We start from the raw sequence: 13,831 nt of genomic DNA on the forward strand, positions 1-13,831 counted from the left end.
TTCCAAATGTCGCGTTGTTGCCGTCGCTCCGTCGCGTTGCGCTTACTATAAGCGCACGCAACGGCGGCAATACATTTGTTTTCGGGCGACGTTGCGTCGCTGGCACTATAAGTGCAGCCTTAGAGAGAGGAGATGAGTAAGAGAAACAGGGGTGTGAGAGAGTGTGGGTGTGAGAGAGGGAAGAGTGAGAGAGAGGGAGAGAGGAAGGGGTGAAAGAGAGGACAGTTAGAGAGAGAGAAAGGGGGAGTTAAAGAAACATGGCGGAGTTAAAGAAACGTGGAAAAAGTGAGAGAAGGTTGAGTGGGAGAGAAATGGGGAGTGGAAGAGAGAATGGGGAGTTAAAGAGAGAATTGAGTGAGAGAGAAATGTAAGCGATGAAGCGTGAAAGAGAGAAAGGTGATGGAGTGAGAGAGGGAGGAAAGTGAGAAGGGGAAAGAGAGAGGAGGGAAGTGAAATAGCTGTGAGTGTGAGAGAAAGGTGGAGAGTAAGAGAGAGGGGAGAGAGGGGGAGTTAGAGAGGGCATCGAGGGAGTGAGAGCGAGGGTAGAGAGAGGGACAGGAGGGAGAGAGAGAGGGTGAATGAGAGAGGGAGTGAGAGTTAAATGGGAGAGAGAGGAAGAGAGGAGAGATAGAGGAAGGGGTGTGAGAGAAAGAGGACAGGGAGTGAGTGACAAATAGGGCAATCAGTGGGAGAGAGGGAAGGAGTGAGAGAGCAGGGAGGAGTGATAGAGAGAAGGGTGAAATGAAAGAGTGGGGAGTGAAAGAGATAGGGGGAGGGAGAGAGCGCATGGAAATGAAAGAGAGAAGGGTGAAATAAAGAGGGAAGGGAGCGAGAAAGCGGAGGGAGTGAGAGAGAGTAGAAGGGGAGGGAGGATGGGAGAGAGGGAGAGAGAAGTGAAAGAACGAGGGGGTGAAAGAGAGTGGGTTAAAGAAAGAGGGGGAGGAGTGAAAGGGGGGAGAGAGTGTGTGTGTGAGAGAGAGAGAGAGAGAGAGAGAGAGAGAGAGAGAGAGAGAGAGAGAGAGAGGGGGGAGGTGTGTATGAGAGAGATAGAGAGAGAGAGAGGAGGTGAGAGCGAGAGAGAGAGGATGTGTGAGAGAGAAAGAGAGAGAGAGAGGGGGTGAGAGAGAGAGATAGGATGTGTGAGAGAGAGAAAGAGAGAGAGAGAGAAAGAGAGAGAGAGAGGAAGAGAGAGAGAGAGAGAGAGAGAGAGAGAGAGAGAGAGAGAGGAGGTGTGAGAGAGAGAGGAGGTGTGTGTGACAGAGAGAGAGAGAAGAGGTGTGAGAGAGAGAGAGTGAGAGGAGGTGTGAGAGAGAGAAAGAGAGAGAGAGAGAGAGAGAGAGAGGAGGTGTGAGAGAGAGAGATAGAGAGAGAGGAGGTGAGAGAGAGATAGAGAGAGAGAGGAGGTGAGAGAGAGAGAGAAGGTGTGAGAGAGTGAGAAGGTGTGAGAGAGAGAGAAGGTGTGAGAGAGAGAGGTGTGAGAGAGAGTGAGAGAGAGAGGGAGGAGGAGGTGTGTGAGAGAGAGAGAGAGAGTGAGAGAGAGAGAGAGAGAGAGAGAGAGAGAGAGAGTGAGAGAGAGAGAGAGAGAGAGAGAGAGAGAGAGAGGAGGTGTGTGAGAGAGAGAGAGAGAGAGAGAGAGAGAGAGAGAGAGAGAGAGAGAGAGAGAGAGAGAGAGAGAGAGAGGAGGTGTGAGAGAGAGAGGAGGTGAGAGAGAGAGAGAGAGAGAGAGAGAGAGATGAGAGTAGGGGCCTTCAATAATTGGGGGTTAACGAACATCTTCCCATGCTCAACAACCAGGAGGAGACTCTAGCCCTGGGCCCCAGGAAAGCTGTAGGCAGCCCTGCAGGTGTATGTATATTTTCTACTGCAGAGCAGTGTCCCAAAGGATCCTGGTAATCTGCTGTACCCAACAGCGCCGTTCTCCGTACAACCGGTGGGTCATCCCAACTAACCGTGAAGGGATGAGCGCGGGGCTCGGCGGCTTAACTCCAGCACGAGGAAGTGATCAAGGTTCTTAGATCTTTAAAAATGTAACAAATATCAAAAACAGTAGTGTCATATTCATATACGTACTGCGGATTCTAGTTGTTGCATAGGCCGGTATCATAGAATCTACTGTTAGTTCTGGATGCAGTATGCAACCATGAGTATATGCATCCATAGGTAAGGAATCCAGTAGCTCTCTGTAGTGTTGCACCCTGGGATAATACATGCTTCCATCTTGTGGCATTAGTCTGGGTGTTTTTTCTGTAAACAAAATATATAAATATTCATTTGTAAACAATTCATGCATTTGGCATGTCACCTACATTTATATTACAAGGCCTTTAACCAAGATAATTTAGCAAGGTGGAATCTGATGATGTAGCCAATTTAACAATGTGTAATCTAAAACTGCATCTCAAAGTTGCAGTTCAAACAATATCCAACATGTGTGGGGTTTTTTAAATAAATAATTTCTCTACTACGAGAAAATACTTGTAGCATTTTTTTTTTTACAAAAATTAAACAATTTTTGAAGACATGTTAATGTATTGTAATGTAAATAGCATTTTTATTTCTATAGCAACCATTTACATATTCACACCCCCTTCCTCTTCTGATACAGGCTTTGGCATACCCCTTTTGCCCTCTCTCTAGAAGTGCACCAACTGTATTTAGTGACTGCCTGGTCACATGATCTTCCACACAGAACTTTGCTTCTTGGGTCCTCTTCTGCAGCACTGACATTGATTTAGTGAACCCCAGAGCCGAATCTTTGCAGATTGATCACAGGAGAATGGATCAATCGGTAACTTAGCTAATCACTTGTCAGTTTGCAAATTGTATTGATGCACATATTGAATGGAAAAATATATATATATATTTTAATGGCAGCTTGAACTTCTGCTTAAATGTTACTTTTCAAGTAGTCAAAGAAAATCATGAAGTCTTGTGGGAAAAGGACCATGAATTTTTATTAGTGATTTCATTTGATGATTTTTTTGAAAGATCACACACATCTCTGAGCATGTCACACTTAGAGCAGTGCAAATGTCTTAACAAATTTGCTTTCACAATGTTTTCCCTATAATTGTATTTTTGCTAAATCTTTCGCAAAAGTTCACAATGCGCATTTTTTTTCCAAATTAGCACAAAATATTGTGAATTTCGACACAAAAGTAGCCAGTTAGTAAAATCCTTAACATAATGGTTGTCAATGGGTCTCAAGATCTATGAATTTCCCCCAATTTGTGGCTGTATATTATTTTTCTGACCTCTGAAATATTCTATTGCACAGAAATTAAACAAAACTATTAAGTACAAGTTATATTTTAAAAGTAAAACATATATCTATTGACTCCTTAACTGCTAGAGTAGCCAAAACAAATTGTTTCGCTACAAAAATTAACCAATCTGGCCGCTAAGGGGTTTATCCTCTTTTTCAGCATATAGTATGAAAATAAAATTACCATCAAGAAATGTCTGTTCCAGGTAGTCTGTGATCTGAGTGGCTTCACAGATAATATTTTCTCCATGGACAAGGACAGGTACTTCTCCCAAGGGGTTTAGACGCATGAACCAGGGCTCATTGTGTTCACTCAAGGGAAGACTGACATCATGCTCTTTACATTTCAGTGCCTTTTCTGCTATGACCAAACGCACCTAAAAGTCACAAAAAAAAAATATTATATATATATATATATATATATATATATATATATATATAATTATCAGCATAAATGGACAGTGCTCAACAGAGAAATGTAGTAATATAACAGTCTGGCAGAATGAAACAGTCCTTACTGGTGGCTGTGCAGCTTCTTCAGAGAGAGACTTCCAAGTCTTGTAGTAAATTAGGTTGTTTCTATAAAACAGAGGCACCTACACAGCTTGTCCTATTTATTTATTTTAAACTTTTTCTAATGCGCTACTCGCCAAGAAAACTCATTATTAGAGCGCATGTAGGAACTTAGGGAGGACCCCCATCTCAAATCTGCAACCGGGACCTACCAGAAACATATAGGAACAATTGTGCAGAAAAATTCTTTAATGACGGAAATCAGTATAAAATGGGCAAAATTGCACTCACAGATGTGTGATGTAAATACAGCCACACATGTAGATCTAGCTCTTTCCTCGATGTACTTTGGCCATCTCTGCTGCCTGAGTTGGTCGGGTGACGCTCAGCTTGGTTCTCTGTGCCTGCGTCGCCTCAGTGCTGCCTTGGGAGTCACTTTCTGGTTTTCTACAGAGTGTCTGTGGTGCTACTCTTAAACGGATGATACCACTTGCCAGGAAGTGTATGAGGGTTACTTAGTCCATGTACTGTATATATATGCTTACTGCCATATAGTCTGCCAATAACCTTTTCCTAACCCCTTCATTAAAAATGTTATATAACATAAAACTGACTTAATAAACCCACTAAGTGGGAACAACTGAACTAATTGCCCATAAAAAAAAGAAAAAGAAAAACATTACATAAAAATATAGAAGGGTTATATTAAAGGAGAACAAGTAATACAATTAAACTAAGACTGAATAAACAATAATACATAATATAATTCTTATCTGTCAGATACAATGAACAGACCACAGGGGGTAATGTATGACTAAACAGTCTATGAAAGTAAAACAAAATAGGCATAAAATAATAATAAGTTAACTGTAATCTTATTTTAAAAAAGCCCCAATGAGAAAAAAAAGGTACTGTGAAACTAAAATATGGGGTATAATTAAGTCAAGGCTACTGTATTAACATCAATATTCAAACCTTTAGGTTACAAGGAATTAAACCTGTGTGTGTGTATCCATTAGGTGTCTCTGTGTCACAGGCATGGCAGCCTGTGTCCGCCTCTAGCATGAGTAGCAAGTCTGCAGGTATCTCTATTGTGAACCTTTACAAAGTTTTTGGAAAGTTCATGCTTGAAGAGATCATTAGTGATATTCCTTTTCTGCTCCTTTTGTTTCATAGGAAAAGATTCCTCTATAAAAATAAAGTGAAAACATTTCTTATCCTCCAGATCTATAAAACTACACATATGTGTAAAAAGTGACACATTTGCTAGTAGCACATTTACAACCAGGGCTGGATTAAGACATTTAGAGGCCCTAAACACTGAAAAGATTATGGTGTCCCCTATATGTCATTTAAAATAAAAACAATACTAAACCGTAAAATAAAATTGTATTTTTCGAAATGACATAAAACTTACATGTATGCAGAAATTAAAATAGCTTTTTTTTACCATTTCATTTAAAAATTGCATCATTTTTGATCTACTACAAATGTGTACAGAACGCATAAATGTTGGCATTATTACCATTTAAAAAAATTTAAGTTACTAATAAAACTTACATTTGCTTTGAAAATAATTGCAGTATTGAAAATTAGACAAAAGTTTTGTACATACAAAATACTGAATTTTGAAACACAATTGAAACAAACAAATTTGAAACAAATTATAGTCTTATAGGGATTCTAGCCTATCTATGGCTCGCATCGTCCAAAACCATACCGAAATGAGATTAAGCGTGAAATGTGAGGGTTACACAAAGCCATGCATTGGCCACAGCAATGAGCGATAGAGGACTAACACATAAAATGGCGTCGGCCCTGACATCTAACGGTGAAACTGAGAATGATATTAGAAACGGTAGATGTTGCAACTATTGTGACATACAAAGCAACACATACAATTTTCCAAATTTCGCTCTTAATATTCGATTAAAAAATGCTCAACTTTTTTGCATGGTGGGCCAAAGTTGTCCACGAAAGGCCAATGTTACCACAGTTTCCGGTATATATAATATATATGGGGAAAAAATTGAATCAAGTATATATATTTCAGAAAAATATATCAATAATTAAACATACATTCATTGCAACACATGAAAGTATCTGATCTCCTCGCATTATTTCGAGCTGGGTTATTAGTACACCCCCTGGTTTAGGTGGGGATTCATTATAAAAGAGAACAGAACAATGGGGAAAGAATACTGTATATAGTGAAGTGTAAGAAAATCCACCAAAGTTTTGATTTTTCCCATGGTGACTACAGTACTTCAATGCTTTTTTTTAAGTATCAAATTCTTTGAAAAAAAATCTCACTTTTTTGTTGTCCCCCTGCTTTGCTGGTTCCCTAAATGCTTAGATTGACTATTGGATAATCCGGCCCTGTTTTCAACATCTAGATAGCTCTTCTAATAGCCAAGTGGAAGGTTTGCTATTGGCAATGTGCTACAGTAATACTGTAGGTGCTAGGTGGATTTGCAAATTCCTACAGTAACTTTCATAAAAATAATTCTGAGCTGTTTATGGAGGAACATTTCTAATATGGGGACTGGTGTGAGGATACCTCAATGTCTCTTCACAATTTGGCCAAACACAGTAGCTGCCCTATTGCACCTAGTAATAAAAGTGGCTTCTAATAAGATACAGACAATTGTAGGCCTGTTCCCCCCCCCCCCCCCCAGAATTAGCTAATTCATTCGTAGTAAGTGATGTCATCTCCAAATTGGTTCCTCTTTCTATAACCTTTTCTACAATCTGACCTTTGTAGTGCTTTGCAAAAAAAAAATTCTTACGTTCCAATGACTGTTCCTCAAAGTTACATTCTTTGGAACATGTGGAATTGGCTCTAAGGGATGTTTCTAAGCCATTTGGAATGATTGCTGCGGAATTTATGTACCCATTGCAGTTAACCATATAGTTAGTGTTAATGGTCTAATATTCTGAAAAAAAAGTAGCAGATCAAAAAATTCAATTTCTACTTTATTCAATTTGGAGGTGAAAAAAAGGCCCGTATTGTTACAATTAAGGGAATCTAGAAATTGATAAAGCTGCTTTCACCCCACTTCTAAATAAGATAATGTAATCAGTATTACCTCTCTATAGGATAATGTGTGCAATTAAGAAGTTATTAGCCCAAATGTTACACTCTTCCCAAAGGCCCGTAAGTATATACATGTAACATGAAGCACCTTTTTCGCCCCATCGCTGTACCACATATTTGTGAAAAAAAAAAAAAAAAAAACTTTCAAAATAAAACAAATTATGAGTTAAAATTAATAAAATGCTCTGAATTATAAAATGCTATTGCTCTGAGCTAAGTTGTTATGCAGATCTAAAAAATACTGAAGCCCAGATTCAACAAAGCTCTGTTATTAACTTAACGAGGCATTAACTTAAGAGCGAAGCGTCATATTTTATTTGATTCACAAGTGCTATATACCGCATATCCCTTCAATCAACCCTTGAACAAACACGTGGAGCACACCTGAGATACCCGGGAGATATGCTAATATGATATACAGTATATTGTAATGACTCCGATTAGCATATTTCTCGGGTATCACAAGTGTGCTCATTTTTTTTAGAACAGGTGTCTCTCCGCGTGTTATTTCAAGGTGGTTTGGAAGAGATATGTATATCACTTGGGACTGAAGTAAACTAGGTCTCTCCCTTGCACTCTCTCCCCCTCAGGCAAGACAGGTGTGACATTGGTCATGTTAAGCCAACGCAAGCAGTGCTATTCTAATGTGAATGTCTTCATATATAGTTAAATGAATTAAAACATCATTTTTATTCCAATTTATTGTAAAAAGAATTGACAACAAAAAGTATGACAAATGAATAAAATATATATCTTTTTTGGTGATTATATGAAACTGAACAAGTATTATTTCACAGATACTCCTTCAGTGACACTGCACTTGTCTAGGGTGATTGCACTTAATTAACTCTCATTGACTACATCTGCAGGTGCTGACATATATTAACATCGGGTCTGTTATAAGCTCTACCAAGTGTAACAATATATATCCTGATATACCACAAATGTATCAATTTTGCAGCTTATAAGTGCCACTTTCAAGGCACATCACTTTTAACTACTGACATGTGGATAAATAATTTATAGTAAGAGTGTCACCATTGCAATAAACCCTTGAAACAGATGAGTCCCAAAGCTAGTGCTTGTATCATAAATATCACTGTACAAAGAAATCATATTTAGAGGATATAAAAATGCAAACATTAATGATAATACCCCTCAAGTTTATGTGTGGAGACCTAAAGTCCATACGGTAAATGCTAATCAAAGAGCAAATCTACATTTGTATTATCATTAATGTTTGCATGAATTAAGTTAATAGAGTTAATTAAGTGCAATCACCCTAGACAAGTGAAGTGTCACTGAAGGAGTAACTACTATCACCAAAAAAGACCTCGCTAGCCATTCTTAAAATAGTTGCCTCGTATTACCCTGCACTGTGGTTACATGCCTAGACAGGTTTATTACTTTTCACACCTAGATCTTGCATTTTATATATTTTATTAATGTGTCATACTTTTCGCCGCTGTTCACCACTTTTTTAAACTCGCTGAATTCTGGGTATCTGTGTTTGTGTTAACTTTCTCCAGCTGTTTTGGAGGTTAGTGGCTCCTCCCACTCAGGGTTTAAAGCTCGCCCCACTCCACTGTCCAAGTAAACAGGTTTTCTTTTCATGCAGCTTGGTGTGACAGGTTCAATGCCAGGATCATCTTTCCTCTGATTAAAGAGGTAAATAAGAATTTTAATCAGTTAGTGTTAGGACCTGCGATATTATGGTCATGCCTTGAATGTTGCTCGCAGGCTTATACGCTTTGGCCAAAGAGTTAACTAAATTACCCTTTTTCAAGAGATATATAGGTTTCTCACTGTGTATTTTGTCACATTGGATGTTGCTCTGGACTTCTTTGTTTCTTGTTTGCACATCTATATAGCCACAATTTGGCACCAAAATGTAATTTACCAGATGAGTTAATATATATGTATAATAGTACTGCAACGTGAATTAAATACAAATATATATATATATATATATATATATATATATATATATATATATATATTATTTTTTTAAGTGCACATATAAGGTATAACCAACCTTAGTGAAAAGTCTGTAGATATCTAGAAAACGTTCCGTGAATACAGCATAAAGGTGAAAATCGCCAACCTGGAAGTGTCAGCAGTGACACGCAGTGACGTCTGATTGCTGATCTTGTTTGCGTCACAGCCAACACTTTTGTTTGGTAAGAGTTGGTAACAGCACACATTTATGTTGTATTTTTACACTTGTCATACAGCATCTATTTTTATAAAATTATATATTAAAAGTTAATTTTTAGGACTACATCCTTCCTCATACTATTTTATTTTTTCAGTTAGTGAGCAGCACTTACTGGGCTTTCTTTCTCTCTTTCTCGTTAACTATCACTATATTACCCCTGCTAGCACCTATAACCCTTAATTTAGGGCTAAGCAAGAGTTTAAGTGTTACCATTGGGGCTCTCTTTTTGCTAGACAGTATATGTATGTATACTGTATGTATATATAGAGAAACTGTATGTATACTGTATTTGTGTAAATATATACAGTAGGGGGAAAGGGACAGGCACTCCTATATGCAAAAAGGGGAAATTTATTGACGCAATGTTTCAGTCCCCACTGGGACCTTTCTCAAGAGAAAATTCCCAGTGGAGACAAAACGTTGAGTCAATAAATTTCACCTTTTTACATATAGGAGTGCCTGTCCCTTTTCCCTTTTTCTCTGTATGTTTTTGGACAGTCTGCACCCTCCCTTTACCATTATTTTTTATTTTGTTTTGTGCATGCCGTTTCTGAACAAAAAAAAAAATATATATATATATATATATATATATATATATATATATATATATATATATATATATATATATTAAATTATGTACAGTATATGCAAAATTCACAAAGGTATACTTACAATACGATATGTATGCATGTAGCATGATAAAATAAGTTAAACAAATACCCCAGCATTCCTCTTAGGCCTTGTGTCATTGATTTTTGTTGGATTTTGCCACAAACCTAGCCTTCATTATACAGTAGGTATCTATCACGCTTTGTGTTTCATGTGTGTATATATGTAAAAAAATAATACGAATCGACATTGAAACAACGAAGCAATGATGCCGCAAGCCTGATATGTCACAATAACCACACCTAACCACACCACACGCAGCCAGGCTGAGATGGCCTTTCACTGTGAGCTGTCCAGGTGCTGAAATGCAGGCGTGCAGCACACTGTACTGTACCTTCTGAGAAGTGAAGGAGTGGGTCCAGTGGTAAAGGATCAGCTTGTCCTGGGCGCTTGTTTTGGGTGCAGGGAGGTTGTCTGGTTGATCGCTCGTGCTTTGTGCCATGTCTGACGGGGGATGCTCCACAGCCACTTGTTTTTCCCTGCACTCTCGCTGTTTTGCTTGTAGTCTGTTCTTGCGCACCAGCAGAAGCAGAGCAGTGTGGGAGATGTAGTTCATATGGGTTTATTTGCCTTTTCAACATAGTTTCCAGCTTTTTATTTCCTATACTGTATGTTCAAGGTTGATGTGAGTTGTATCTGGGGGATTCCCCAAATTACATATACAGTAATAGATGTCAGCAACGGGGTTCATTTAAAAGGGGTGTGACTATAACAAGCATGCCCTTTAATATCACTTTATGATGCATTGTACATGTATCCAGTAGTTCTTCTATGAGCATTAAGATCTGCATCTGAGCTAAATAACCACTATTTTGTATTTCAGTTGTATGATCTTGCATTATCTACTGTGGCTGTTATTATGAGTGCAATAATATATAAGCAATATGCAATAAACAACCCCACAAATATAATAAATAGGACATTACCATACATCAGAAAAAAGCATTTGACATAAATGATAAACAAGGACTTTATACAGTGATGCGCTTGCAGTCTAAGAAAATATGAAAAGCCTAATCCCCTTAATATGTTCTTTAAGTAACACTATACCTGTATAGGGTACTGTACTTACCAAACTTTATAGCTTCTTTGAAGCCCCATGATCAAGATTATGTTTCTAATTCTAATTATCTTTAACCCTTTCGTTGCAATAGTGACCTAACTTGAGACAGCAAAGAGAGTACAGGGTTTCTGTTTTTATATATGAAAAAAAAAACTATAATTCAGGAATTGAAACACGGGATTCACATTTTATCTAATGCAATACACATGTTGCAAACGATATGTAATGTTCTGTCAGTCACCATTAAGCAACATAATAGTCCCTCTCTTACTTTGTCTCGTTCACACTGTGGGTAAAACAAAGGACTTTTGAATTCTGAGTTAGGGGATGCATTAGGAAACATGCACAATGACTAGAATACAAGAAAATGTTCTGTTTTGCTCTTCTGAAAGGCTGTGCATCAGTTTACCCTCATACTGTAATATTCTTCTGATAACAAATCCAGAGTAAGGGATGATATTTTTTAAACAATACTAAATAGCTACCATAAGGTTAAAGAGGTGTGCCATGTATAGGGCTGCATTTCTCCACCAGCTCTTGTGACATTTTCACAAAAATAAACTATACTTTCTTTGGCAGCTCATTGTATATACAGTGCACTATACTGAAAGTGTTTAGTGTTATTATGATTGTGGCTATTTTTTTGTGTGAGAACTGACAGGATCACAGGTTCAGTTCTTTTATTAGGGCCCAACAAAGAGCTTTATATAGTGATTGTACTGACTGGGAGGAGCTTTATGCTCCATGTTTCCTTATTTTCAGCTATAATAATTATAGTAGTTTAGAGATTTTAAAAAAATCTCTATAAAACATCACTGAGTATCACTGAGTATTACTATCAGTATTACCATCAGTTTTACCATCTTTGATATAGACGTGTTTGCAGAATCCTAAAATGCAGGCGTCCCATATTCTTTTGGCCACAAGATGTCCCTCTTTGTACACGTGTGAGAAAGAGCAACGTGGAAAATATCCCAGTGCTGCTGTTTCTCTGAGTTGAAGAATATGTGAAGACATGTATTTAAAATCACATGAGAATGTAAAACACTTTTTTTTAAATGACTTTATTTAACAAGCATTTGGTTTAATCAAGTATTGTTTAAGTGTTCTTTTTGGGGGGTGATAAGGCTGAAGGAATGGCTCAGTGAGTAAGGCCGCGTTCACACAGAGGGCTTCGCGATACTGCATGTGCGCATCTGCGTGTGCGTGCCTGTCTGCTGGGCGATGTGTGATCATCCCCAACAGATGGAATGACACAAGGCGACATCCAGGAAGTGTGTGTGAGACCAGTTCTGTGTGTGTGTTAGAGCAAGTCTGCCCCGAAACCCACTGCACAGAGGGGATCATATACTGAGAGAGGGAGAGGGGGGCAGGCATCTACCCCTCCCCCCCCCTTACAGGTTGCTAAACGAAGGGGGTTATAATAATGACAGTGCACGGTCAGGACGGATTGTAATGTGATATATTTAAGTAATGTATTATAATGCTACAAAATCACACACACCGTGTATGTGTACGTGTGTGTGTGCGTGTGTGCGTGCGTGCGTGTGTGTGTGTGTGTGTGTGTGTAATACTATAGTGGGAGAAAAATATCCAGTTATGTCCTATATTTACTTCCAAAGTCCTTATAATCACAAGTGCGCGTGTGTGTGTATGTATATATATGTGTTTGTATGTGTTTATGGTTTTGAAGCAAAAGGTGGTACTGTGTGCTCATTTGCATGTCATTCCCCAGAATCCCTTTCTGCAGTGCCAGTGCTGTGTGCTGGGTGATAATGGTGAAAGGCAGGGTTGCAGACCTGTCTAAGACATGCAAATGAGCATACAGTAATATTTATATTTGCTATATATATAATTACATGTGCATTTGATATATATACACACACATACACACACACGTTTGTCAGATTCTGCCTCACAAGCCTGGGACACCTTCGTTGGCTGTTGTTGTTTATGTTGTGTGTGTGTTAGAAATCAGAGGGGGCGATCACCCTAAACAAGAACAACACAGGGATTCCACACACACAGGGGGTCACTGAAGAGCGGTCCCCCGTCAGCCTCCACAGAAGGGCCATAGCAACCCTACACTCCGATTTTCCTGCCCAGAACTGCCAAGTCTCTGGTCAATTTCATTAGCCAATCAATGTAAACGTCTGGACATTGAGTGGCTGCTGAAATTGACATCATGCTGCTGCAACCAGAGATCACAGATTGAAAGACACCCGCGACTGCAGCAGTGTCGAAGCCGTACTTTGCAGCCAATAGTAATGTAGTTTCAATACTGATCACTATCATTGGCCGCCAGGAATCTGTGACGAACGCGCGCGCACGTAAGCATGCACACGTCGTGTAGCGGGGCCTAGAGGCCTGATTAGAACAACACTGAGTTTGAATCATGGAGCCTGGTTCAAATCCTGGTGTCAAATCCTGGTGTCAACTCCTTGTGACCTTGGGCAAGTCACTTTATCTCCCAGTGCTTTAGGCTCCAAAGAATAGATTGTAAGCTCAACAGCACAGGGGTGTATGCCTGCTAAAAAATAAATCTATGTACAGTGTTGTGTACATGTTCAGGACTATATAAAATGGTGTTGCATCTGTTTTCCACAGGCTAAAAACAACATCAGATTAACTAAAGGGACTCCACAACTAGGGAAATTCTCTCTATCATCTGGCAATTAGTTAAGATTAGCCTTGTTCCTACTGGCTATTGTGAAGATATAAAGGAGAAGGAATTCCTGTTGTGTGTGTCACAGAAAAAAGGAAGAACAGGTTCTGTTTCTATTAAATATAAATAGTACAAGGTAAGGTTTGAAGCTGCAGGTACAGTGCTTCAATTGAGAGGCTGGGTGTTCTTTTGGCACTGCACCTGCTGGCATGTCATGCCTTCATTCCAGAGTACAGAACAAACACTAGTCTTCTTGTAAAAACACTTAATTTAAAATGTTTGCTTATATATCTCTTACCACCAAGAAAACTCAATTGCACACAAAAGAGCCGTAGTTGGTA

General features: G+C 38.8%; 1 protein-coding gene across 4 annotated transcripts in view; it reads right to left on the reverse strand.

Annotated features, from left to right (window-relative positions):
* Nucleotides 1-13,831, reverse strand: part of GDAP1 (ganglioside induced differentiation associated protein 1) — a 68,090-nt gene that overhangs the window by 28,616 nt on the left and 25,643 nt on the right. For 3 of the 4 annotated variants that reach the window (XM_075583229.1, XM_075583234.1, XM_075583242.1), the window contains exons 2-3: nucleotides 3,450-3,642; nucleotides 2,071-2,244 (exon numbers count right to left, since the gene is read on the reverse strand). In XM_075583229.1, the coding sequence (XP_075439344.1) occupies nucleotides 2,071-2,244; nucleotides 3,450-3,555 (280 nt within the window). In that variant the 5' untranslated portion in view covers nucleotides 3,556-3,642. Of the gene's footprint in view, nucleotides 1-2,070; nucleotides 2,245-3,449; nucleotides 3,643-10,096; nucleotides 10,283-13,831 lie in introns of those variants that run through there. The other variant, XM_075583223.1, reaches the window with a different exon arrangement.

The sequence above is a fragment of the Ascaphus truei genome, chromosome 2 (assembly GCF_040206685.1).
Source record: "Ascaphus truei isolate aAscTru1 chromosome 2, aAscTru1.hap1, whole genome shotgun sequence".
Taxonomy (NCBI): domain Eukaryota; kingdom Metazoa; phylum Chordata; class Amphibia; order Anura; family Ascaphidae; genus Ascaphus; species Ascaphus truei.